General features: G+C 38.2%; 1 protein-coding gene across 2 annotated transcripts in view; it reads right to left on the bottom strand.

The window, feature by feature from the left end:
* The window catches only part of nbas (NBAS subunit of NRZ tethering complex), a 353,782-nt gene that overhangs the window by 203,555 nt on the left and 126,099 nt on the right, over nt 1-24,128 (bottom strand). For both annotated transcript variants that reach the window (XM_049479822.1, XM_049479826.1), the window contains exons 31-33: nt 15,545-15,657; nt 7,858-7,971; nt 2,320-2,433 (exon numbers count right to left, since the gene is read on the bottom strand). In XM_049479822.1, the coding sequence (XP_049335779.1) occupies nt 2,320-2,433; nt 7,858-7,971; nt 15,545-15,657 (341 nt within the window). The remainder of the gene's footprint in view (nt 1-2,319; nt 2,434-7,857; nt 7,972-15,544; nt 15,658-24,128) is intronic.

Below are 24,128 nucleotides of genomic sequence, written 5' to 3'. Positions count from 1 at the left end.
TGTTGGGGTCAGCAAAGCAAATGTTTTCTCTGCAATTTTGCTGTTAAAGCAGCCCCTGTTGAGCGGCGTGCTGTGTGCTGCCAGTATAAAACACCACACTGATTACTGTAGAGAGAACCGCAAGACATCGCACAACTTCTGCTTCTGACTCAACTTTTGTAGAGCTGATATGCATTACTGAAGCTGTTGAACGCAGGGTAAACGTTTAGGGGGTGGCAGGGTTCACTGATAAGCTTATTACACTCCAAGTGTATCACTCCGTCACTAACAGTTGAAAGTTAGAAGTAGGGCGATGTGGGGAAAAAAATATAAACATCTTGATATTGAAATACATGAAAAAATATCTATTTACGTTTTTACTTAATCACTAAAAAAAAGCTTAACTACATTTTTTTTTCAATGGCGTCAAAACTGTGCAAGCACAATACAACTTGTATTAAACCAATATAAGAAGAAAAGTTTAATTAAAGCTATTTTAATGGCAAGCAGCTCCCTTCAACCTTACAAACAGCTTTTATACAAAGTAAAAACACAACTTCTTGTATTTCAGTTAAGGATTTTTCTACATTAAAAAAAAAAAAAAAAAACAAGTTTATCTAGTGAGATTCCCTCTGGAAAATTATACAGCTCTGGGGGGAAAAAATAAATAAGAGACCACTCAAAAATAATGAGTTTCTTTGATTTGACCAAATTAAAAACCTTTGGAATATAATCAAGAGAGAGATAAATGATCACAAGCCATTAAACCAATTTTGTAGAATTTGGTAGAAATGTTGTCTGTAGTTTATAGAATAAAAAATAAAATGTTCATTTTACACACAAATTTTAGCAATAAATAGCAAAAGCAGAGAAACTGATTCAGAAACTGTGAAATCGTGATTATCCCATTTTAAAAAACAGTAATTCTACTAATCTGATTAATTTGATTACCTTTCTAGCACTACTCAGAAGTCTTGCCCAAGGGTTAATATTGGTTAATACCAAGCTGCTTGTCTATTGTTCTGAAGCCAATCCGAGCCTTGTGCAGGTCTACAGTTCTTAGACAGCTCTTTGGTCTTGGTAAGGGGTTGGAGTGTGGTTGAGAGAGTGTGATTGATGCATTGTGTAGACAGGTGTGATTTGTTCATACTTACTTCATACAATAAAATGTTTTAAAATTTAAATAAAATTTTAAAATAATTATTAAAAAAAAAAAATCTATTTTTTTTAGATTCTGTCTCTCACTATAGAAGTGCATCTACTAGTGTTGTAGTACTCGAGTCCAGTCTTGGTCTCAAAATTGGTTTTGAGACCAAAAATGATCAGTCTCTGTCTCGTCACAAGTTACTCCCGCTTTCGTTCAGCATCAAATCAATGAACACTTTTCATTTTGAATAGTCTAAAGTTAAGTTAAATGTGCTCTTTTTCACCGGCTGGCTGCAATTATACTCTTTGTTTATGTGAATCATCATGAATTTGTATGCAGGACTTTCCTAAACATTCAGAAATATTCAGTAGAATATAAATTCTGCCACATTTCGGTAACAAAGACCAGAGAGATTTTTTCCAGACATTTATAATAAATTAAAAAAAAAAGGAGCGATAAGTACAAACTAGCTAGATAACTAATGTTAGCAGCAAATTAGGTAACATATTAATGTTTTCGGGGAGAGCACTTACCTTAGCGATGAGCTAGCTAACCTTAGCAACAAGCAAGCTAACACCCTAAAGTTACCGGGGGAGAGAACTAGAGCTAGCAATGAGCTAACTAACCTTAGCAACAAGCTAGCTATCACATCAATTTTACCAGGGAGAAAACCACTTGACACGTCCCAGTCGGATTTGGTTCTAGTGGTCTTGACTACAACACTAGTATCTAAGAAAAAAAAAATTACAGACCTCTCCAACCTTTGTAGGTTGTAAAACTTGCAAAATTGTCAATGTATCAAATACTTATTTCCCCCACTGTATTTACTGCCTTTGCACCACTTCCTGTGTGCTGTGTACTGTCTTTCTGCAATATTATACCTTATCTTTTATCTTTCACGGCACCAGACATATGTACTGCACTGTACATTGGTATAATTAAAGTTGAAATAAACTGAATTGTACTGATATAAGCCTGGTGCAACTATCATAACTAAACTACCCATTCGTGTTAGTGCACAAAGCCACTAAAGGGGATACACAGCAGATGCTCATTTACAAACACTTGTATACAGGACATTAAGCAGGAGGAGGAATTCAGAAAGCAGGTTACATTGGTCACGGTCAGTCTGTGGAGCAGCTGGGAAGGAAGAGAAACAGAGCTTACTGATATCTAGCTTTACTACATCTTACCTGCAGCCATCAGGTCCTGGCAGTGGATGTAGGAGGCTTTATAGTCGTGACACTGCAGAGCCTGCTCAGCCAACAGAGTTAGAACCTGGCCCTTTCGCCGGGCCTCATCATCACCTAAACAGACACACAAAAGGAATGATGTCAGCGGGCTCGTCAGGTTGCAATCACAACGCCTGTTAGCAAACACTAGCGTATCAGACTGAAAAATCGATTCTCTTCAAAAGCGTTTCCCCGACATAATGGACCGGTAAGTCAATATGCAGCAAACTAATATACATATAAGATCAGAGACAGCTGATGTGGTGTTTTTCCCTCTTCACAAACAGAAATACGGAAGAGAAACGCATCTGCCCGAATCAAAACATTCCCAAAGAACGCTTCAAAAACAATCTGACGAGACAAGAGAAAATATTAATTTGTTCAGAGATAAAATACAGTCCTTAGAGACATTTACTTCCCCCCTTCCATAACTTCTTGGATGACTGCTGAGATGCTTAGTGCATTTTTTTTTCTCCCTCACATCGACAGCAGCAGTTTTTACATTTGCTTTGATCTTTGTCCAAAGTAAGTAAATGAATTAATCAAGCAAACGTATGATCAAAACACAGATAGGGATGCTTTTTCATACAAATGTGTGTATAGCTGATCAAAGGGCTCAAGGACGTCAGGGAGAGAAATCAGAGTTGACGCAGCGTGATGTTGATGCTTTTCATCCCATGTTAGTTTTCAGAAGTTTGGAATACTCGCTCAAAATAAGCTTAGAAACACCATAGTGAAAATAAATGTAGATACAGTACTGGGCAGAAGTAAAAGGTAAACTAACTTATTATTTTAAGCCATTTATCTCAGCAAAAAGAGTGTTCAGGTTTGTAAAAACATGGCTTTAGAACAGATTCAATTAATTAACAACATAGTGAGAAGTACAAGGATCTCTAATGTTGAAGAAAGTGATTGGCATCTCGTGAACTAATTTCAGTTCCTGAGATTTCAAGTACACATGCAGCTGGAATTCGAACAATTAATTACCATCAACATCATTAAGCACTGATTTACCAAAACATCAGTCAGATAATAAGAGCAAAGGCAAGGAGAGCTTTGAAAGTGTATTAATACACAGTGTATATACAAACAATAAATAAATAAATAAATAAATAAATAAATTCTGGAATGTTATTTGCATTCATCCTAAAATGAGTTTTTTATGCATACTGCCCACAGTAGGCACACAAGACAGTTAGCGCACTTGGAGGAAAGTGCCAGCTATAATACATCAGCTTAGTGCTTAGTGCGATTATAAAATCTTCGATTTTTTTCATAAATAATCAGATTTTCGATTTTAAGTGTTCCCCCTCCCCCTACTAAAAAACAAACTACAGATGACAAGGAAATGGTTAAAAACTAGGTTTACCTGTAAAATAAATAAGTAAATAAATAAGTAAATAAATAAATAATAGTTTGTTGTTCAGACGGTTTGGGTTGATTCGACTCATTGAGTGATTCAAAACATTGTTTACAAGTCTATGCATTCATATCACGTGCTGACCTCGTATCTACACAGTCGTGGAGAATCTCACACTGACGGACACTGGAGATATACTTCAGAGCGCAGATTTGTGGCTGGAAGTTGAGAAATAATACACTAAACAGGTCACAGAAGCAACTTTGAAGGAGAGATTATTATTGTTTTCCACAATTAATCACAGATCATCACCAGAGAGCAAAAATGCTACAGTTTTAGAAACAGTAAGATTTATTTCTAGATAAATGAATGCTTTATTTCACGAGTTTGTGTCTGGAAAGTGCTGGAACAGTGCTGGAACTTTCTATGGTATGAGCTCAGAAAATATGCATGTGTTGTCTGTGAGAGGCGGCAATAACTTCAGAAATGAAGGTTTAGTAGCGTTTTTTTTTTTTTTTTTTTTTTTTTTTTTTAGATTAGAAAGATAAAATGTTTGTATGTAAAATTGTGATTACTCCATTTTGAAAATCACATTAAAACTGTAATTTGGATTAACCAAATAAATCTCGAAAATCACCCGAAACCACATCAGCTAACAGATGCCTGTGCTGACCAGAATTACAATAGGAGGGATGGGGAAAGAGCAACATCTTCACCCTCAGAGGGAAAATTCAACTGGAATTTGTACTTATGTGCCTCAGGCCATGGTATCCAACCATGAAAAATGCTTCTTCTAACAGTACCTGTCCACTAGCACTTCAGCCTCAATGCATCCTATTCACTTTAACGGAGAGAGCAATCACCTGCCATGCTACATGATGGGTTGCACTGCTTGAAACCAAAGGTGTCAAAAGCATTCATGTTCATTACTTAGGTAAAAGTATTAATACTAAGGCTTAAAACACATTTCTGTAGAAGTTGAGGTGTCAATTTAGGAGTAATGGGGCTATTTTTAAAATGTAAGGAGTAGAGAGTACAGCTAACTGGGTGTAAATGTAAGGAGTAGAGAGTACAGCTAATTGGGTGTACATGTAAGGAGTAGAGAGTACAGCTAATTGGGTGTAAATGTAAGGAGTAGAAGCAGTAAAAAGTCTTCAAAAATATATATATATATTACTCCAGCAAGTAAAGTAACAAAGTATTTCTGCTACGCTACTTGATATCACTACGTGGAACACAGCCTTGCCATTAGGGCTGCTGCGATTAGTCGATAATAATCGATTATGTCGATAAATTTAATTTGTCGATTATAAATTTCATTGTTCACTAATTGTTCATTTGTAACAGTCCTGCATTGCACAAAGTGCTGTGGAGAGAAGCGCAATGGGAAATGGGTGAATGGCTCACTTACACAGTTTATAGATTACATATCTACTCACTAAATATCAGTACTCTACACATTTAAACACATTTAGACATTTAAATGACTTTTAAATCTCATGTTCAGCTTTTTCTGTTGTTCTTAGAGATGGAGGACATGGCAGAAATAATCACTGACTAATTGACTAATCGGAAAAAACAAAAAAACAAAAAACTAATCATTAGTTGAAGCCCTACTTGCCATACAATAAATAAAGTTCAGCAGAAGTCTACTTTATGCATATAGAGAACTTTAAAGTAGTGACTTCAAAAAATTTGAAAGTTTGAATGTATTGTTTGCTTGTTTTCTTCCCAATCGCCAGTTACAACCCACTAGCTATAAAAATCTCTCAAACACTCATTATCAAAAATGACATCATGACACAAACTGTTCATCTTGGCACATGATATTTGCAACTAAACCCACACTGAAGTCAATGTTTCTGGAGTACTACAGTCATCCAGCTGACATTATTGAGTGAACAGTAAATGGGTTTGTAGCTAACGTATCTGACTGGCCTCTTGCCTATAAGTGTAATCTCCTTTGGGTGTCCTAGATCAGAGTTGAGTATGTTTGCTAGCTCAAGCAAGGTCATAACACGTAGTACATGTCCAGCGTGTCGTCTGATTCCACAACAGGAGAGTTCATGTTTTTACTCGTTTAGAAACATAAAGCAGTGCAATACAAATAGAACATGCCCTCAGGTGGAGGTGGACAGTAGAATTAAATGCTAAATCCTCCGGCTGACTGCACTGTTAAAAAAGGGCAACAAGGTTCACTGGCTTGGAGGTTTAAATGACTTGTGCAAATTATTTTAATCTGCTCATGTGTGTGTATGTGCAATTCTAATTCTAAACTCACTCAGTATGATACAAAGTTTGAATACAAAATGAATACTGTATTCTTCACACTATAAGGCACATTTAAAATCCTTTAATTTTCCCCCAAAATTGTCAGTGCGCCCCAAAATCCGGTGTGTCTTATATATGAATTTTACCAGTCAGGTTGTAAAAAGCAGTGAAGCTACTCTGCTGAAGTACAGAGCTATACAGGAGTTTCAATTTAGTTCTCCAGCACCAGGGCTGGAGTAACACTAGCATTAGCCGCTAACTGATATTTCCCCGCTATTTCAGTGGTGAGTATTATCGGCCTGTAGTCTGCTGCTAACCCCAGCTAGCACCCCAGCTAGCACTGTTTATTTGGCTTAGCTTTACTTAAATTAGTTAGCTAACCCCCACCATCACCACCCAGGGGAGAGACCTGCAGATTTAGAAGTTCCTTATAGTGTCTCTTAAAATGCGCTCTTGATAGTGTGCCTTTTAGCGCGAAAAATAGGGTAACAAACTTCTGCATTAACTTAGGCCTCTCCATACAACTTCCATATACTCTTTGATCAACTACACACACACACACACACACACACTCCTGTTAGCACCATGCAGAGTAAAACATGGGGATTACGGAGGCTTCTGACAGTACACTTATTCAGTCTGGTAAACAAGTTGAAGTGAACTTCCCATGAACCCTTGTCCTTCCACTGCTCGAGATGGAGAGCCACTTTTTTCCTTCCCTTCCTCCATACTGCATGATCCATCAAACGCAAAGATTTATGGCTCATGACTCTAACTGCAGCTCACGATCATGCTAATATTTCTGAGTTATTGTTTTGTGTTTCGTGTTATGCATACATAAATTGTTACACTATCTGGTTTTCCATTCATAAAGTACTATTTATTTATTTATTTATTTTTTATTTTTTTTAGATGGCTCCTATTCACCACTACCCTTCTATAAAACAAGCAGCCCATTCATTTCCCCACTTTTAGAACAGATCACTCCCTATGGACAGAGGTGTTCTGCATTATGTATTCTGTGTGGAGCAGAGAGATTATCACTATTTAAGTGAAGCAGTAAGGAGCTGTTCTCTCTCAGATGCTGAAACGTATACCGCTGCGTCAAGAGAATTGCGCTCCCTGCATTAGTAACAGTTCACACCGGGTCGCGTCTACCTGCCTAGAGTGTCGAGTCTGCCTGGGGACGTCTTGTGGCAGCACTCTTCCAAGTCACCATAGTATTGCTTGTGACAGCTACGCTATCGGAGTGGAATGAACTCTGAAAAGGGCATGAACGGAATTCACAACTGCAGCTGAAGGTCACTGCTGGCCTAGATTAAAGTCTTTTCACACATTAATAACACTAGTAAAATATATATTTATACAGACTGTTTAATGATGTTGATGATTTTCCTTGATTTTACCAAATTAAAAACCTCTGGAATATATAATTAAGATGAAGATGGATGATCATAACCCATCAAACCAAGCTGATATGCTTGGATTTTTGGACCAGTAGTTGCATGAAGTTATCCAAAAGCAGTGTGAAAGACTGGTGGAGGAGAACATGCCAAGATGCATGAAAACTGTGATTAAAAAACAGGGTTCCATTCCAATATTCCACCAAATATTGATTTCTGAACTTTATTTTCTTTACATTATTTGAGCTCTGCATTCTTATTTCTTATTTCAGCCATTTCTCATTTTCTGCAAATAAATGCTCTAAGTGACAATAGTTTCATTTGGAATTTGGGAGAAATGTTGTCCATAGTTTATAGAATGAAACATCAAATGTCAAAAAAACATATATATATAAGGATATAAACACAACAAAAATACATTATTGATGTTTTTTTTTTTTTTTTTTAGTGAGTTTAGTGAGTTACCTGCTACTCGCAGTAGCCTGGCCAGCTCCAGCAGCAGAGTGGACTGTTTGTAGGCTGTGGGACACTGCGAGATACACTCCTTTATCAGCGAGAGGCAGTCATCACGCAGACGCACTGGAGAGAGAGAGAGAGAGAGAGAGAGAGAGAGAGAGAGAGAGAGAGAGAGAGAGAGAGAGAGAGAGAGAGAGAGAAAAGGAAAAATTAAAAACTCACTTTATATAGGTCAGTCTCACAAAAATATGAGAATCATATCCAAATGATGTGCCTGATGAATTAAAGTCATGAGTTTCACATGCAATTACACCTCAACGTTTTCAGTGCCTCAGTTGTAAATCTTAAATTCAGTGTCTGATGTTGAGTTTTGAGTGCCAGAGGTGTAAATCTAAATCAAGTCCCAGGTCTCTAAAGTGCAAGACAGATCTCAGTCTGGTGTGTCCAAGGTGTCTTGGGTGTTTGAGGAGTGAGTCCAAGTCAAAGTCTGAGGTGTCGGAGTGTTTGAGGTGTGAATAAGACTTGAGTCTTGAGTCTGAGGTGTAATTCAGTAATTGCAAGTCAAAATCAAGTTTTGAGGTGTGTCCTGAGTGCTTGAGGTGAGAGTCAGCTGTGTAAATCTGAGTCTACAGTTTAAGGTAAATCTCAAAGTCAGGTCTAAGGTATCCTAAGTCTGCAGTCAATCCAGGTTAAGTCTCACGTTTTTTTAAGATGTGATTCTAGGTCAAGCTTCAAGTGTCTATGCCTCAAGTCCAGAATGGGTCTCAAGTGTCTGTGGTGCAAATCCAGGCAAACTCACAGATCTCTGTGGTGTGAGTCCAAAAGAAGTTTTCAAACTATGCAGTTCAATTCCTGGACAAGTTATGGGGTCCTATCTTACACCAACACCTTGTCTATTTTTACGCCTTCCTTTATTGTTTAAATTGCAACAGTGCTTGTGAATATATGTACATAAATGGGCGTGGTGGTCTGGAAGTGAAATGTGTTCAGGTAAGTTTCTGATGTACTGCTTTCTTGGCAGCGGAAAACACAAGCGCCCCACTGACTGGGGGAAAAAAGAAACAAAAAAAAAAAAAAAAAACAGACAGACAACATTGGATGTTCATTGCTATCTTGGCAGTTAATTGTCAATACAGAGGCATGCCCAATGCACATACACTGCTACCTGTTACACACACATGTACATGGAGTAGTGCACAAACCCACTGTGTGTGCTAACCGCCAGATATGCAAAATTTTACAGGAGAAAAAAAAAAAAAAAAAGAGAGAATATAAAATAAAATAACATTTCTTTTTGGCTAAACAAGCAGATCAGTTTCCTCTGCTGAGAAGCGTTGAACATGTCCAGGTAGCCTGCAATATTAAAACAGCAACCCGCTAAAGTCAAAGCACACCTGGCTCTTAAAAGGAATTGCAAGGCTTACTTTTCCCGTCGTTATGATGGCAAAGACACACTGCCACGCCCTAAATAAAGTGCACTAAGCAGCTGATGGCTTAAGGCTCGTACATCTGTGGTGTGAGGTTATGAAGAAGTCTCGAGTCCATGTGGTGCAACGTCAAAGACAAGTCCAAAGGAGCGAGTACATTTCCTCTGAGCTGTAAATCAGAGATTTAGAGCCTCTGAGGTAAGATGTCATAACTCATACATTTTATAGATTTAATATAATAAAACATATTAAATTATATTTACTCAATCACTAAGAAGTTATCTAAACTCAATAAAACAAATGTTCAAATTAGCCATATAACTACCTAGCATATTTTCCCAATTGCACTCTAACCAACATGACTTTGGACTATGTCCATCACTGGACTTTATAAATACATATCAGAATAAAGGCTGTTTCAGCCTTGTCATTATATTAAGTTCTCAGAAGCAACCAAACTAGAACCAGCAAACTGTGCTTTGCTACACACTTTGGAAGTTTTCTATTTTCTGGCTATGACTTTTAAAAGTTAGTACTGCTTCTAAACTTTTATTGTATGATGTGACCTGTTCCTCATGACCCATAACAGCTCACTGAAAGCTCACATCTAGCTGTCTACCCATACGGCACATGCAGGAACAAATTGGGGTCAGGCCTGGTCCTCCACTGATGCACTGGGGAGTATTGAGTGATGGTGTAGTGATGGGTGGTAATTGGACGGCCATGCGGGGCGTCGCTGATGCTTGACTGAGCTCTGGGTTGAAATATTGAGCAGCTGGATCAGGACTGCTGCCGGGAGCCCCGCCGGCCCGGGCCAGAGAGGATTAGCTCCTGAAGGGGACGCAGCAGGGGCCACACCTGGGACTCACCGGCTCTGTCTAGCCACTGCCGGTGCCTGCCAAACACACTCACTCCAACTCTACTAACAAGAGTGTGCGAGTGTGTCACCCTGAAGAGTGCGCACTTATGACGTCTGGACTCAGTTTAATAATATAAAGCCCACTTTGTTCTAGAAAATGCTGAAATAATAATAAACGGTATGTTTCAAACTATAAAGTGCACCAAATTATAAGGCACATTATGAGACACTAGTAAACAACAGGGGTGTTGCCACGTTTTACTTCTAATTCAGCAGGTCTCACCGTTGGGTCATGGTAGGTTAGGTTACCTAAATTAAGTAAAGCTAAACTAAGTAAACAAAACTGTAATTCTTTAATCTACATAGATTTCTCTGTAGAAAGGTCCAGAATACAGTGTAATTAAATTTGAGACACAGCTTAACATGCTTTGAGGCACATTACACAACATTCACACAGCTAAGCATGTTGCATGAGAACACTAACTGCCAATTCTGTCACATCTTCAGGGCTATCTAACCCACCCAGAGCAAGAAAGCTAGGCCAGTTATAATCTGGAACTACAGACAATGTATGGCAGTAGCCTCACTGGGAATCAAACCTGCACGTTTGAACACATAAAATAGCTCATAAAAGTTCAAATATTTTAACAAGGATTAAGGTTTTTTTTTTTTTTTTTAGGTTAGATTTATTAATTTAACTAAAGCTTCTGTCCCCTCCTCCTCCATCTCTTGCTGTCCGTCGAGACAATTAATTATTGTGGTCTAAAACCAGGTGTTTCAGTTTCATTGTTATATATATATATATATATTTCCCGGCCGCATCCCAATGCACAGATCTGATTGGCAGAGGAAATCGTTTGGTGATCTTACACCACACATGATTGGTCTGTGAGTTTACTGCGCCGGAAAGCACGTGTACACTAAAGACAAGAAAAGTTCCGCCGCTTTAAATAAACGCTGTCAAAATTAAATCCTTCTCAGTAGTTTATCGGTTTGGGTCCGCATTGGACAACGTCTGGGTCCAGACCCTGACCACGGCCCACCTATTAGTGACCCCTAGTGTAAAGTCTCATTAAAATCTTTGTAATAATTATATAATATTTGTTCTGACTGACCCCCTTAACACTTTCCTTAACCGTTCCATGGACATGCAATATAAATGTGAACAGTCAAATTCATGTGTCATTTGGTATAGCTGCAAAAACAGCAAAAGCAAGCTGCCTGGTCTTTTTTTCACCTCCTCAACCTGAGCATGCACTTCAGACGAGTTGTTTATTTTCTGCTCCTGCAAAATATTTGAGCTGCTAACACATCTATTTCCCTTCATAAAGCTACGAGTCGTCTCTCAAATATGAGTTTTTTTGTTGTTGGTAAAGAAGGCGACATTTATACACGTATCAATCTGCGCATGTGAGGCGTTTCAGGGATAGATTTGTTCACATTACACACAGATACAGATCACTTACATTTGTAAATATGAACTGTCAAGGTAGCCAAACCTGATCTGAGCAAAACATCAGATTGGAGCAATGTGGCTTGTAATGTAAACATAGCCTGAGTGCCCAGTTCCTTTAGAACACTGCAGTAAAACCACTTTATGTGAAATGTGCTACTAACGTGAAATAACTATTTAAAAGTAAGGTGAATGCATAAAAGATGTACTTTTTTTTTTTCTGAAGCAAGCAGTAGCCTACTAGATATCTGTGAGGATGTGATGGTAGTCTATTTCCTCTGCCCAGGAGGAAAGTGGCTTCCTCAAACCCAGTAATTAAACACTAGAACTGCAGATACTGGAAGATTTCACGGTTCCGCATTAAGCTGCTTGGTTTGTTCTGAAAGTGTGTCTTAGTGCCGCAGGTTGTGAATAATGTCTGGTGGCCCTGAATCAGAATTGAAGGGGCATTATGTGTAGATAGGTATTGCTTGCTCTGGGGCTCCCTCTAAAAGACATGCTTTATTCATGCATTTCTGGACAAGCTGATACAAAATACAGATAGATACAAAACTCAGCCTCAGTAGCAACAACGAGATGCTATTACAGGTAAGTGAAGTATGAACATGATTCTGAAGCTGCTATTTTTTAAGTTCAAAATGATACATTATGCTTATTTCAATCAATCCATTTAAATCCACATGGCCGCATCATGTGACCACTGATTCAGTCTACAGGATCCTGACATCCAAAAGTAGTGGCTGATGATTTCACTCTCTTCTTTTACCCTAAGCAATTCCAGCCTGAACTTAACCATTAGCTTTGCACATTTCCACCCAGACTGCTTTTTGTCTAACAAGACAGAGCAGCATTCATTTACATAAATCAGTCTAAGAGGCACAGCAAGAAAAACAACATGTTTCATTCGGAGGGATGAAAAGAGGTTAGAAAATAGAAAAATATATTTTTTTTTCATTGAAAAAGAAAAAATAAATAAGAGGGGCAAAAATCAGATTCCCTGCCTCCTATTGTTGTTGGGCTATTACACATGTCAAAGTAAAGGTGCGAGCAGCTTAGGAAGAGTTTTTACTGGCTTTATTGCAGCATTTATAGTGCCTTTCAAAAACAGGAGATCTGCAGTGGGAAAAGCCTCCAGTCTTTCTCTCTAAACTCCCAGAGAAGCTCCTCTCTTTTAATGTTCCGAAGGAATGCAATCAATAGAGGCTAATAGGGCAAAAAAGAGAGCGAGAGAGAACAAGAAATGGGTGAAAGAGTTTTGACAGATGAGCTGATATACAGCAGAGACAGAGTATTAAAGAGAGAAAGAGAGAGAGCGAGAGAAGAGAGAGAAAGAGAGAGAGCGAGAGAGAGAAAGAAGACAAAGTAGATGAAAGTGTAGGAAGGAGACAGAATAGAAAGAAAGATAAAGGCAGAGCAAAAGAGTTAGAAAGACAAAACAAGAGCTAGAGTAAGTGTGTATGTGTTTGAGAAAGAGAGCATAAAGTAGAGTGCACTTTCTTTCAAAAGTGAAAAAGAAAAAAAAGAAAAAGCACAAGAGAGCAAAAGTGATAGTGTGAGAAAGAAAGAAAGAAAGAAAGAAAGAAAGAAAGAAAGAAAGAAAGAAAGATGTGAGAGAAGAATAAAAGAGAAGAACAGGATTTGCTGAGGACAGATTAATATAAGTCAGTAATGGAAGATAAGGCAATAATCAATAGTGCCAGACCTTTTTTAGCATTTGTTCAAAGGAACAGGGCACCCTAATTTCCTTGCATTTCCATTGTGTTCTCCACAAAACACCACAGTTCTCCTGAGCCCCACAATAATAGCAGAAAATGGAACAATCTGTCACAGAACTGCAGCTAACTCTCTTCAAAGCAGAAGAACACACAGAGAGTGGGAATGAATATCACATGTTGACCACAGCACAGCCTTTGTTCAAACAGACTTACATTAATAAAACTCTCAAAAACACACTTGCACACCACCCAAACTACCTAACACACTGAAAACCCTACTCTACGCTGCATGAGGAGTTGCGGATAGTCACTGAGTAATTTAAATGATGATAGTTTTCCTTTCCCTCCAGTGCAATTTAAATCAAAATGTTCCACTTCTAGCCGCGTTACTCTACTTCAAACTTTATCAAACTTTCATTGCGTGCTCCCCGAGCTTCAGAGAAAAAGACTGTTTTAGAAGGAGACCAATGGTCCCTCCTTAAAGCAATGTGAAATTAATCCAGCCGTCATAAGAAAAACTATATATATATATATATATATATATATATATATATATATATATATATATATATATATATATATATATATATATATATATATATATTCTTAATTTTTAGTCATCTGCCTTAATCTCCTGGTATGGCTGCCAATCCAAGTTATGGACGTCATTGGGCTAATTGGTTGTTAGGACACCTATGCTCAATTGTGATGCACAGCTTAAAAAAAAAAACAAACAAAAAAAAAAACCTTATACTAACAAGTGAGCAAAAAAGAGGCACAATATTTAAGGTTAGTTTAGTGTCTGAAGCATCAGCAGTTCTTGGCTTGCTTACAGGCTCAAAATGGCTAGGAAGAAACAACTTTCTGTAGAGACCCATCAGGCCATTGTTTTGTTTAGGAAAAAAGGCTACTCAGTGCGAGATATTGCTAAGAAACTGAAAACATCTTACCATGCCGTTAAATACTCCCTTCCAAGAGTGACACAAACTGGCTCTAACAATAACATAAAAACGAGTGGAAGGCTCCGATGCACAACTGTGCAACAAGATAAATATCTTAGAGTGTGCAGTTTGAGAGAAAGAAGCCTCACAGACTGTCAACTGACAGCTGCACTAAATGGAACCTGTCAAACTCCAGTGTCAGCATCAACGGCTGCAATGGGCCAAAGAGAAAAGACATTGGACACTGGAAGATTGGAAGAAGGTGTTGGGGACAGATGAATCCAAGTTTGAGGTCAAACAGAAGAAATTGTGAGGCACAGGACGAATGAAAAGATGCATGACCAATGCTTAATGTCATCTATCAGGCATGGTGGAGGCAGGGTGATGGTCTGGGGATGCTTTGGAGGTAGTAAAATAGGAGATTTATACAGAGTGGAAGGGATCTCAAAGAAAGAAGGCATTTGCAACGCCAGTTTCACCCTACAACAGGATAATATCCCCAAACACACCTCTAAATTATGTGGGCGATATTTAAGAAATAAGGAGACAGTCGGAATTCTGACTGTAATAAACGGGCAGCACAGTCTCAGGATCTAAACCCTATTGCACTGTTGTGGAGCAGCTTGACCGTATGGTACGGAGGAAGACTGCATCAAGCCAATCCATGTCGTGGGAGATGCTACAGAAAGCATGGGGTAAAATCACCTCAGATTACCTTGAAAAGATGATAGCTAGAATGCCTAGAGTCTGCCAGGTAGGGGTGGGCAATATTATATTCTATCCAATATATTGTGACACAGAAATATTGTGATATTAAAAATCCATATCGTGATAATAGAGATGTTCTGTCTTAAAAGTAGTCTATTATTTACTGTGAACCTTTAGGTTTATGTATTGTATAATTGTTTTAGTTTGCAGTTTATATGCATGCACTAAATATTCTGCAATATTTGCTGCATTATATTATTGTATGCTATATTATGATTATGCTGTTATACTCTTATACTATATTCCTGAAATTAATGAATTATTTTTCTATTTTCCTATTTCGCCAAGTATATCGTTATCGCAAAAATACCCTGAAATATTGAGATATTATTTTAGAGCCATATCGCCCACCCCTACTGCCAGGCTGTAATTGATGCAAAATGTGGCTTCTTTGACAAAGGCAAAATTTGAAGTACACAGTCATCACTTTCATTAAAATCAATATTTGTTTGTTACTCTCACAATTTGCTTTATTTCATAATCTTAAGTGTGTTTCCATTGAAAACAAGAACATTTCATTGTATATTGGTTACCTTGTAAAGGCAGGACTTTAACTCCAAAGTGTTCCAGTTGTGAGAGAGCACTGATGAGGTCCAGCTCTTCTTGGATTGGAGGAGGGCAATCAGTGATCAACTGCAGACATGACCTGAGGACATACAAGCACTCACATGATCAGCCAGAGGAATTGCATGTATTCATTGCAACATGTACAAATGATGGTCATGGAACCAGATCTATGCATTGGAAGTCAAAGTAACAAAACCTGCATCCGTCACATATATACATACATCAACCACAATAACAGAGAATGGAATGGGCTTTATAAAAAAACAGAACTAAATATAATGTATACACTATAGATCATCAATATTACAAATCTGGGCACGAAGCCACTGAAATAAATATATGGAATGAGAACTTTTGGAAATGAAATTATTCAGGATTAATCAGGACCATGGACATCATGGAAAAAGAGCAGTCACTGGAGTAAACCTATGGAATAGGAATTGGATCTTTATCTGAACTGTCGTCACTGACAAAGACATCACTTAATTACATCTGTGGAATGAAGGTCACTGGATCAAAATATGATCGGTCACACTAGCAGAAAGGTCACTAAACAGAATCTATGAAATGAAGAACACCGAGTTAAATTCTGAATCATCCCACAAACAGAGATTACTGTTATGCAATGCACAGTAATATACTGCAATGCTGGAATATACAATTCCCTCAAAAAGTACTGGAACAGTGAAGTCAGTGAATCTCTTTATTTCTGCTGTAGAATGAAAACATTTAAATTTGACATTAAAAGATTAATATAATAGAGAAAAGATCAACATTTCAGCTTTTATTTCCAGGTTCTATCTTCTGAACTGTGGAAATTTGACCTTTTGTCTTATGTGTTTGTGTTTTAATGGCAAACCTAAATGTTTTCACTCTACAGCAAAACCAAAAATACATCATCCTCACTGTTACAATAGTTTTGGAGGTGACTATAGGTCATTGGGGCAAAATCTGAAGCATCTCAATGACAGAGCTGTCTTTGAACTAAACATGGGAAATGGAGGATCATTGGGTATTGATCTGAATTGAGACAGACAAAGATGTCACTGAACTAAACCTATGAAACCAAGGTCAACAGGATTAATATTATCTGCCTCATGACAAGTTAAATCTCTCTTGTCTCATGGACAAAGGTCACGTGAAGGAAACATACATGAACTGCATCCAAACTAAATCAATTGAATAAAGAAGAAAGGACACTGTGGACAAATCTTTACTGCCTCATGTGAGAGAAGGCTGCTGACCTAAATCCATAGAATGGAGCTCATTTAGACCAAATCTGCATAGTCTCATGGACAGAGGTGACTGAACTAGTTATATGAAATGAAGGTCGATCAGACTAAATATACATTGGTCACAAATATTTTCAGTGGAGGTCAATAGAGCACAATTTGAATAACCATCTGTGCAAGGAGGTCATTAAAATTAAATTAAAAATATACACTGCACTGTTTAAAGGAGGCCATCCCTGAATAGAACTTCACAGGTTGTAAGGATACAACGCTTATGGGTGTTGATTCATTATCTAGTGTGAAGGTGCAATTTGAAATGTGTGCTATTGATATTGTGTCTAAAGATCTGTTGTAGCATAATTAAAAAAAAAAAAAAAAAAAAAAGAAGGAATAATACACTAAACGATTCCAACATGATGGTCAGCAGAACTGAATGTGTCCCAAAATGCACCTTGATTTAATTAGGAGATGCAGAGTACACATGAAAATTCAAAAGCTTGCAGCTATCAGTGCCACCAACTGCATTGACCAAAAATGGCTTTGGGTTTGAAATCTGTACAGACTGTATGTTGGAGATGAATATCACAGCAATCATGTACAAGGCAGATGTTAGCTTCTTATTATGCCTGTTCCACCTTAAACCGTGCTGTGGTATTGGACATTTATTAACGCTATAATGCAGTTGCTGCATATTTTAAGGTGGAACGTAAAATAAATATGGGAAACTGCTTAAAAGAAGGTTACTTCAGCTTTGAATGGTGGTAGCTAGAAACTTGTTTGAGCAATAAGTAAACAGGACAAGCGGGTTAAAAAATGTTAATACAATTTTTATGATTTCTTTCAAAGGTGAGTTGAAAAAAAATCAGTTGATATGATCTGAATGTTTTAAACTGTGTTTGCTAGACCTGCACCCCTAACTCTATTGTCCACCCAACCTGTCAACTTCAGCTGCTAAAAAAATCCATAGACTAGAGGTAACCAGCACAGACACAGCCAGACTCAAAACCAGGGGTTAAAATCACAGTGTAACCCCTGGCTTAAGGTGTCTAAGCCGTTTCAATGTGGGTTTAACTTCTTCTCACCATCTTCAACTTTATCCTATCGACTGTGCATCATACCCATGCTTTAGAAGTAACCCCTCACAGTGCATGTGGAGTAGGGAAGGATAAGAAGGCTTCATATAATCACCTACAACGGGCACTAGAAGTTCAGCAGGAACTGTAACAAACTGAGCAGGATTAGGTAGTTTGAAAACAAGCATATACTACTGGGTCCTCCTTACTCACCAGATTTTAAGCAGTAAAAAGCACAATTTTGATTACTCATTCTACATTGTTTCATTTTAGACAAATAACCCCAAAACCAATGGGAGGCAAGCCATAATTTGTAGAGAAACCATTGGGTGCATGACCTGCCATGTTTAAACACGAGGTAACCACATGGCCTCCATCCACATGGTCGGGCATGTGCTTGTACACACACATTTCACTCCAGCAGAGTTTTTAATCCTTAGAAAAACACTCCTATTTACCTTTTAAAAAGCAAATTAAATGTCTGATTAAAGGACCGATTACTGTTGTTTTGCTGTTTTCCTCAGGTTTTAAGTGTTTAGCACTGACTCAGCTCTTGATCGTTCTGGACACGAGACAGAATGCAGGTGGGGGCGGGGCTGGTGATGTCATGGGCCCTGCATTGTTTATTATTGTTGAAAAAGAACATTTGCAATGTATTTTTTTTTCCAATATCATGCAGCCCTAACTTTTTTGTTTTGCCTTTTAAAGCAAGTTTAAGAAGGAAAGTGTGTCAGATTTGCTGTCAAGGTCAACACCTGCTGTCAATGTTCCAAAGGCTCATATACAGTAACACAGAGTTAATTTTAGCTAATAAAATCATGGAACAGCCCTTGGGATTGCAGCAGGGATCCCCTCCATGGGAAAAATTTATAAGGATATGCAGGGTTCATCACTGACATGTCTTGTAGAAAGGACAGCAGCAGTAACAGTAATGGTAGCAGCAGCAGCAGTGGTAGTATAGTAGTATAGTAGTAGTAATGGTGGTAGGGGTAGTGGTGTTGGTAGCAGTAGTGATACTGGCAGTAGTGACAGTAATCACAGCATTAGCAGTAGTAGTGGTGCACAGTGGTGGTGAGTAGCAGTAGTTGTACTGCAGTTGACAGTGTCAGTAGAGATATTAGTAGTAGCAGTATTGGTGATTGTAGTGTAGTAGTGGTGGTTTAAGCAGAAGCTGTAGACCTGCATCTAGACACTTTAGCCTCAGCTGCTCTGATGCGTCTGAAACAACAGATAAAGAAAGGGACAGGCGGCGTTCTCTTCCTCTCTTGAGACAAACCCATTGTGACACCCAGGCAGTCTGATAGACATACAGACACAACATTTCACTTGAGATCTCCAAGAAGAGCAGAGAGGTGAGAAAAACACACCCACAGAAGCAACACATGAGTCTCAGCAGGACACTTTCCAACAGAGCTGTGAAACTTTACGTAACAGCCAAGAGGACATCTTTTCACTTAAAGCTCTTCGTCCAAGATTTACCGCAGTCCATTAGAGACTCAGGCACTCTGGAGAAACCAAGTCTTCTGAAAAAAAAAACCCAATAGAGCTTACTAAACCCTCTCAGTGTTTACTCCAAAGCCTGCTTTATTACATGAAGAATGAGTCCAGTAAACCCAATGATACACAAACACGCAAACTATCATCACCCTTCACACACAAAAGTGGCTATTTTCTTTATTCTGTTCAATCTCTTCAGAAAAATAATTTCCAATTTGCCCTTGAAAGAATGTTGCTTACGGTTTTATAAAGAGGCTGTTTGGTGTTGCATGAAAGCAGCCTCCATTCTCATTTTCAAGAAAATTGTTGTGTGTTTTTAGAGTGGAAATTTGTACATATTCACAGAAAAGAAATTTGCTTAATGGACAGTGTTTTGTACTGAGGTTAGACTGAAAGGCCTTGCTCACAATCAATGCTCCAAAAATATTTAGTCATTTATTTTTTTTAGGCTCTCTACTGCATGTACAGATTTTGTCTCTTTAAAAGCCAAACATGTAAAAATCAATCAATCAATCCTGGAAAAAAGTAAGGGACTTCTGGTAAATCACAGAAGTTGAGAGTTATGACCTGAAGCCTCACATTATAGAGAGGGAAAAAAAAAAAAAAAAAAAAAAAAATATATATATATATATATATATATATATATATATATATATATATATATATTTTTTTTTTTTTTTTTTTTTTTTTGTTAAGAATAGAATAAAAAAAAATTCATAGAATACTGAGAGGTTTTCCTAAATGTTCTTGAAAAGAAGGAGCTTAATGATTTTAATGAGAATTAATGTATTCAATAGAGAGTAAATCTCTTGCCGGGCTTCTGAGAAGCCTAAAAAGTTTCAAACGACATGACGACATGAGGCTCTATTTTAGTAATCTATAGCATATCGTTCAATAACGGATCGCACAGCGGGATTTAGGGTGTGTCAATGTGTTTTTGGTATCGTGAGCGCAAAAAAATACGAAATGCGCGGCTTGAAATGCAGAAAGGGGAAAAACTAATTCTCCTAATTAGTCAGGGGTGTGTTTTGGGCGTAACGTGAAATAAACCTGCTAAGTTGCAAATTAATTATGACTCAATGAAGTGACATTCTAAACTGATTGCTGAACAATCATATACGCTGGGGTCTGAGGTCTGCAGATTCTGCTCTGTGAACTTTTAGTTCCTACTGTACTTCATTCCTATCCCTAGCGGTGAGGTTGTAAAGATGACAAAAATGATCATCACCGCTGTTTTTGCTTTTTAAGTTCTAGATTATGCATTTTTGCACAAAAAACAGGGTAAATTAGGAGAAAACTAAGCGCAAACTGTGCAAAAAGTGCAAACTGCATCAAACACACGTAAAAGAGACAAACATGGGGCAAGTCTAAAAGCAGGGTTGCGGGTGAGAGTTTGCCACGGATAGTGAGAGCATGCAGGTGAGCAGAGGAACTGAAGCCTAGTTGGATTAGATCAAAACCTTAACAGAAATGTGCAAAAACACATCAAGAGCTGTTAAAAGTTCTCTGTGACCCAACCATAACTATGTGTCAAAGCAAGTATAAGCTCTGCTCATGATGCAGTGATGGAGCCAATAGCCCTACACAGACACACTCATACACCCACTCACTCACTCACACTCACACAGCATCTCTGAGCCAGCTAGACTCAGTTAGTGTTTTTTTGCTTTATAACACTCTGTGAACAGACAAGGCTGTATTTCAGTAGTGATAATGCTTATATGATGAGACAAATGTGATTAGTTTAAATATATAAAAACCTTGATTTTGACTTCCTCAACTCTACATACACCTCATAAGGCCAAAATGTGATCTGCATCAGACCATCACATCTATGTGAGTTTTTTTTTTTTTTTTCCTCCTCTGGACAAGGATTTTGATATGGATTTGAGATGGCGACTGTATGAATGTGTGTCCATTCAGTCAGAAGAAGGTTTGTAAGGTCAGACACTAATGTTGAATTATAAATTCTGGGGACACTGTGTTTTTTATGAACCTCGTTCTGTGCACAGAGCACAGTCAAGCCTGAACAAGAAAGGGCTTTTCCCAAACTATTTAAAGCACATGACTGTGCAAAATGTCAGTGTGTGCTGTAGCATGAACACTAACCTTTTCTGGACTAAGCCCAACCCCAGAAAAAAACACTCAGAGAACAACATTTCTTCTCAACCAAACTCCACTGATAGTACTATGTAGCTACACTGATTTATCTATCAGACTACCAGGCAGTAAAGTGTGATTCATAAACCCAGATAACTCCAGAACCATGTGCACAGTCATTTACTTCACTTGAGCTGAAATGTGGCTTCTGTGCATAGTGATTGTAGGCTTGTGTATGGCAAACTATTTCATGATGCTCCTAACACAGTAATTGTGCCGATGATGCTTTCAGAGGGCCAGACAAAACACAACTATAAAGAACAATGATAAAAATTATATGCCATTTCTATGAGCAACACATTGCATTTTGGTGGACATGCTTTTGGTGGAATCAGCATGTTACATGCTTTCACAGCAGAGCAATTTGTGTGGTTTTGGCTATTTAGTGCTTCATGAGATTTCTGAAGAGAACCAATCATGTTTTTCCAATGTCCAGAAAATGAAAGGACTTGTAGAAAAAGCTGAGAAGGAAAAACTGTTTAAAATAAAGTAAAATACAGCTCAACGCAGTTAATGTTCAGTCCTTGGCACAAAATCACTCTTTCATTAAGACCTCTATTCTTCTTTACAGCCCATGTTACACTGCTAGCTTTTGCTAAAGTTCATGCTTAACTGGGACAGAAGCACAAAACTCATCATATTAAAATACTTATATCTCCCTTTTCTGCTGACTTGCTACAGACAGTGGGTACAGATCCTGCCATCAGACAAAGTCTGCAAGTTCATTCTGCTGTATACTGTTTGAGGTTCTTAACCAAAATGAAAGAAATTGCTGATCTTCAACTGATCTGGGGTGGTGCTCTGGTGGGAGTTGATGGGTGGGGGGGTGATGCCAAGGTGCTTCTATACACAATGTTTCCATATGCAGGTTTCCTTATTGTGACGTTACAAAAATAAAGCCATACAAAACACATCAGAGAACCATTATATTTTCCCTTTAATGCCATTTGATCCAAGGAAGCTTTTTATTCTAAATACACTGCAAAAAGTTACGGAAAAGAAACTAAAAAACTAAATTGATCATAAAATGTTACTTCAAAGGACAACTTGAAAATGCCCACACCTGTATAAGTTGTGAGATGTTATTTGTTCAGTAAGGTTGAACACTGAACAGCGTTCTCGTGGCAGGGCGTCGTACGAGTGATGTCTGATAGATGGATACAATGTGGATAGAATGTGAGCAGGCATTTAACATTCCTACAAGTAATGATGGTGACCAGCAGTGTCTGGCTAGAATGTGTCCATGGAAACAGAAATGCGACTCAAATAAAATAAAAAAATCAAATCCACAGTCAATGCAGAGACCACAACTGCATACCCCACAGTTCATCAGTGCAGCATTCCTAGACTTCCACAGGAAAGGAAAAGCCAGAAAAGTCTGGACCATGACCTTTGGCATGTTAGTGTGCACACAAATAGCTGCATAAAAATACATATGAACAGCAAAAATCAGCTCAAATGGGAAAAACTGGGGGCTGCTCTTAACTGCAGTGTAAATCACTGAACAGTGGCACTATGAAGCAAACACTTGTCTAATTATAGTACAAAAAAAAAACAAAGTTAACAAGATGGATGCCATCCCCTCTGATCCACTAAGATGATGCAAAGTTAACGAGAAGGATGCAATTTGTTCTTTGGAACCCAAACAGGTCGCCGTTCTCCACTTATATCCCCCCCGACGTGCTGCCTGGAGTATAAACGACACTGGCTGCTAGACTAACAGAGGTTCCTGCAAGGACAAAATTATACTATACATTTATATTATAAAACACTTCCAACCAAAACACGCCAAAAGAAAATAAATCACAAAGTATGTCAGAGCAAGAGCAAGCAGACACTGTCTAAATCTGTGGATAAATGATTATCTATTAGCTTTTATATTTTTACAGCTTATATAACAGTGTTGCAGGAACACCAGAACAGATTCTCTAAAAAGAACGAAAGAAAGAAAAAAACAGAAACATCACACTTATTTAATTACGGAAGGCTGTGTGTGTCTGGGTCACTTTGTTCCTCTCAAGTCGCTCATTCACTGTTCACGTCTTCTCGACTCCCTCGCACCAACCCTTTCACAGATTGACAGCCCCAATTATGTTCACATTAACCTGAAAATTTCTGTTTCCTTTCAACCAGTCCATTAAAAGCTGATAGTCTGTAGTTATGCTGTTCTTCACAGCTCTTTCTGTGTGTGTGTGTGTGTGTGTGTGTAGGACACAGAGGCAGACAGCGATGCTGGATGGCTGTGATCGTGTTCAGGGGAGAGGCCGGCTTGGTTTGGTCATCAGTGAACAGATGACGGCCTAATTACTGACCCACTTTACAGCCTCTACCCACCACTCCAGACTCCACACCCCTTCACCCCAAACCCACCCCAGCAACAACAACCAACATACAGAGAGAGAGAGAGAGAGAGAGAAAATACAGACTGAATGTAAAAAGAGAGAGAGAGAAAGAGAAAAAGAAAGAAAGAGAGAGAGAACGTGAGAAAGTGCGAGAAAAAGTGCGAGCGAATACTGAGCAAATATAGAAAGAGAAAGAGAGAGAGATACAGACTTAGTGAACATAGAAACAGAGAGAGAGAAAGAGTG

Source organism: Astyanax mexicanus, chromosome 1 (assembly GCF_023375975.1).
Source record: "Astyanax mexicanus isolate ESR-SI-001 chromosome 1, AstMex3_surface, whole genome shotgun sequence".
NCBI lineage: Eukaryota > Metazoa > Chordata > Actinopteri > Characiformes > Acestrorhamphidae > Astyanax > Astyanax mexicanus.
This window is presented reverse-complemented; position numbering and strand designations above follow the sequence as displayed.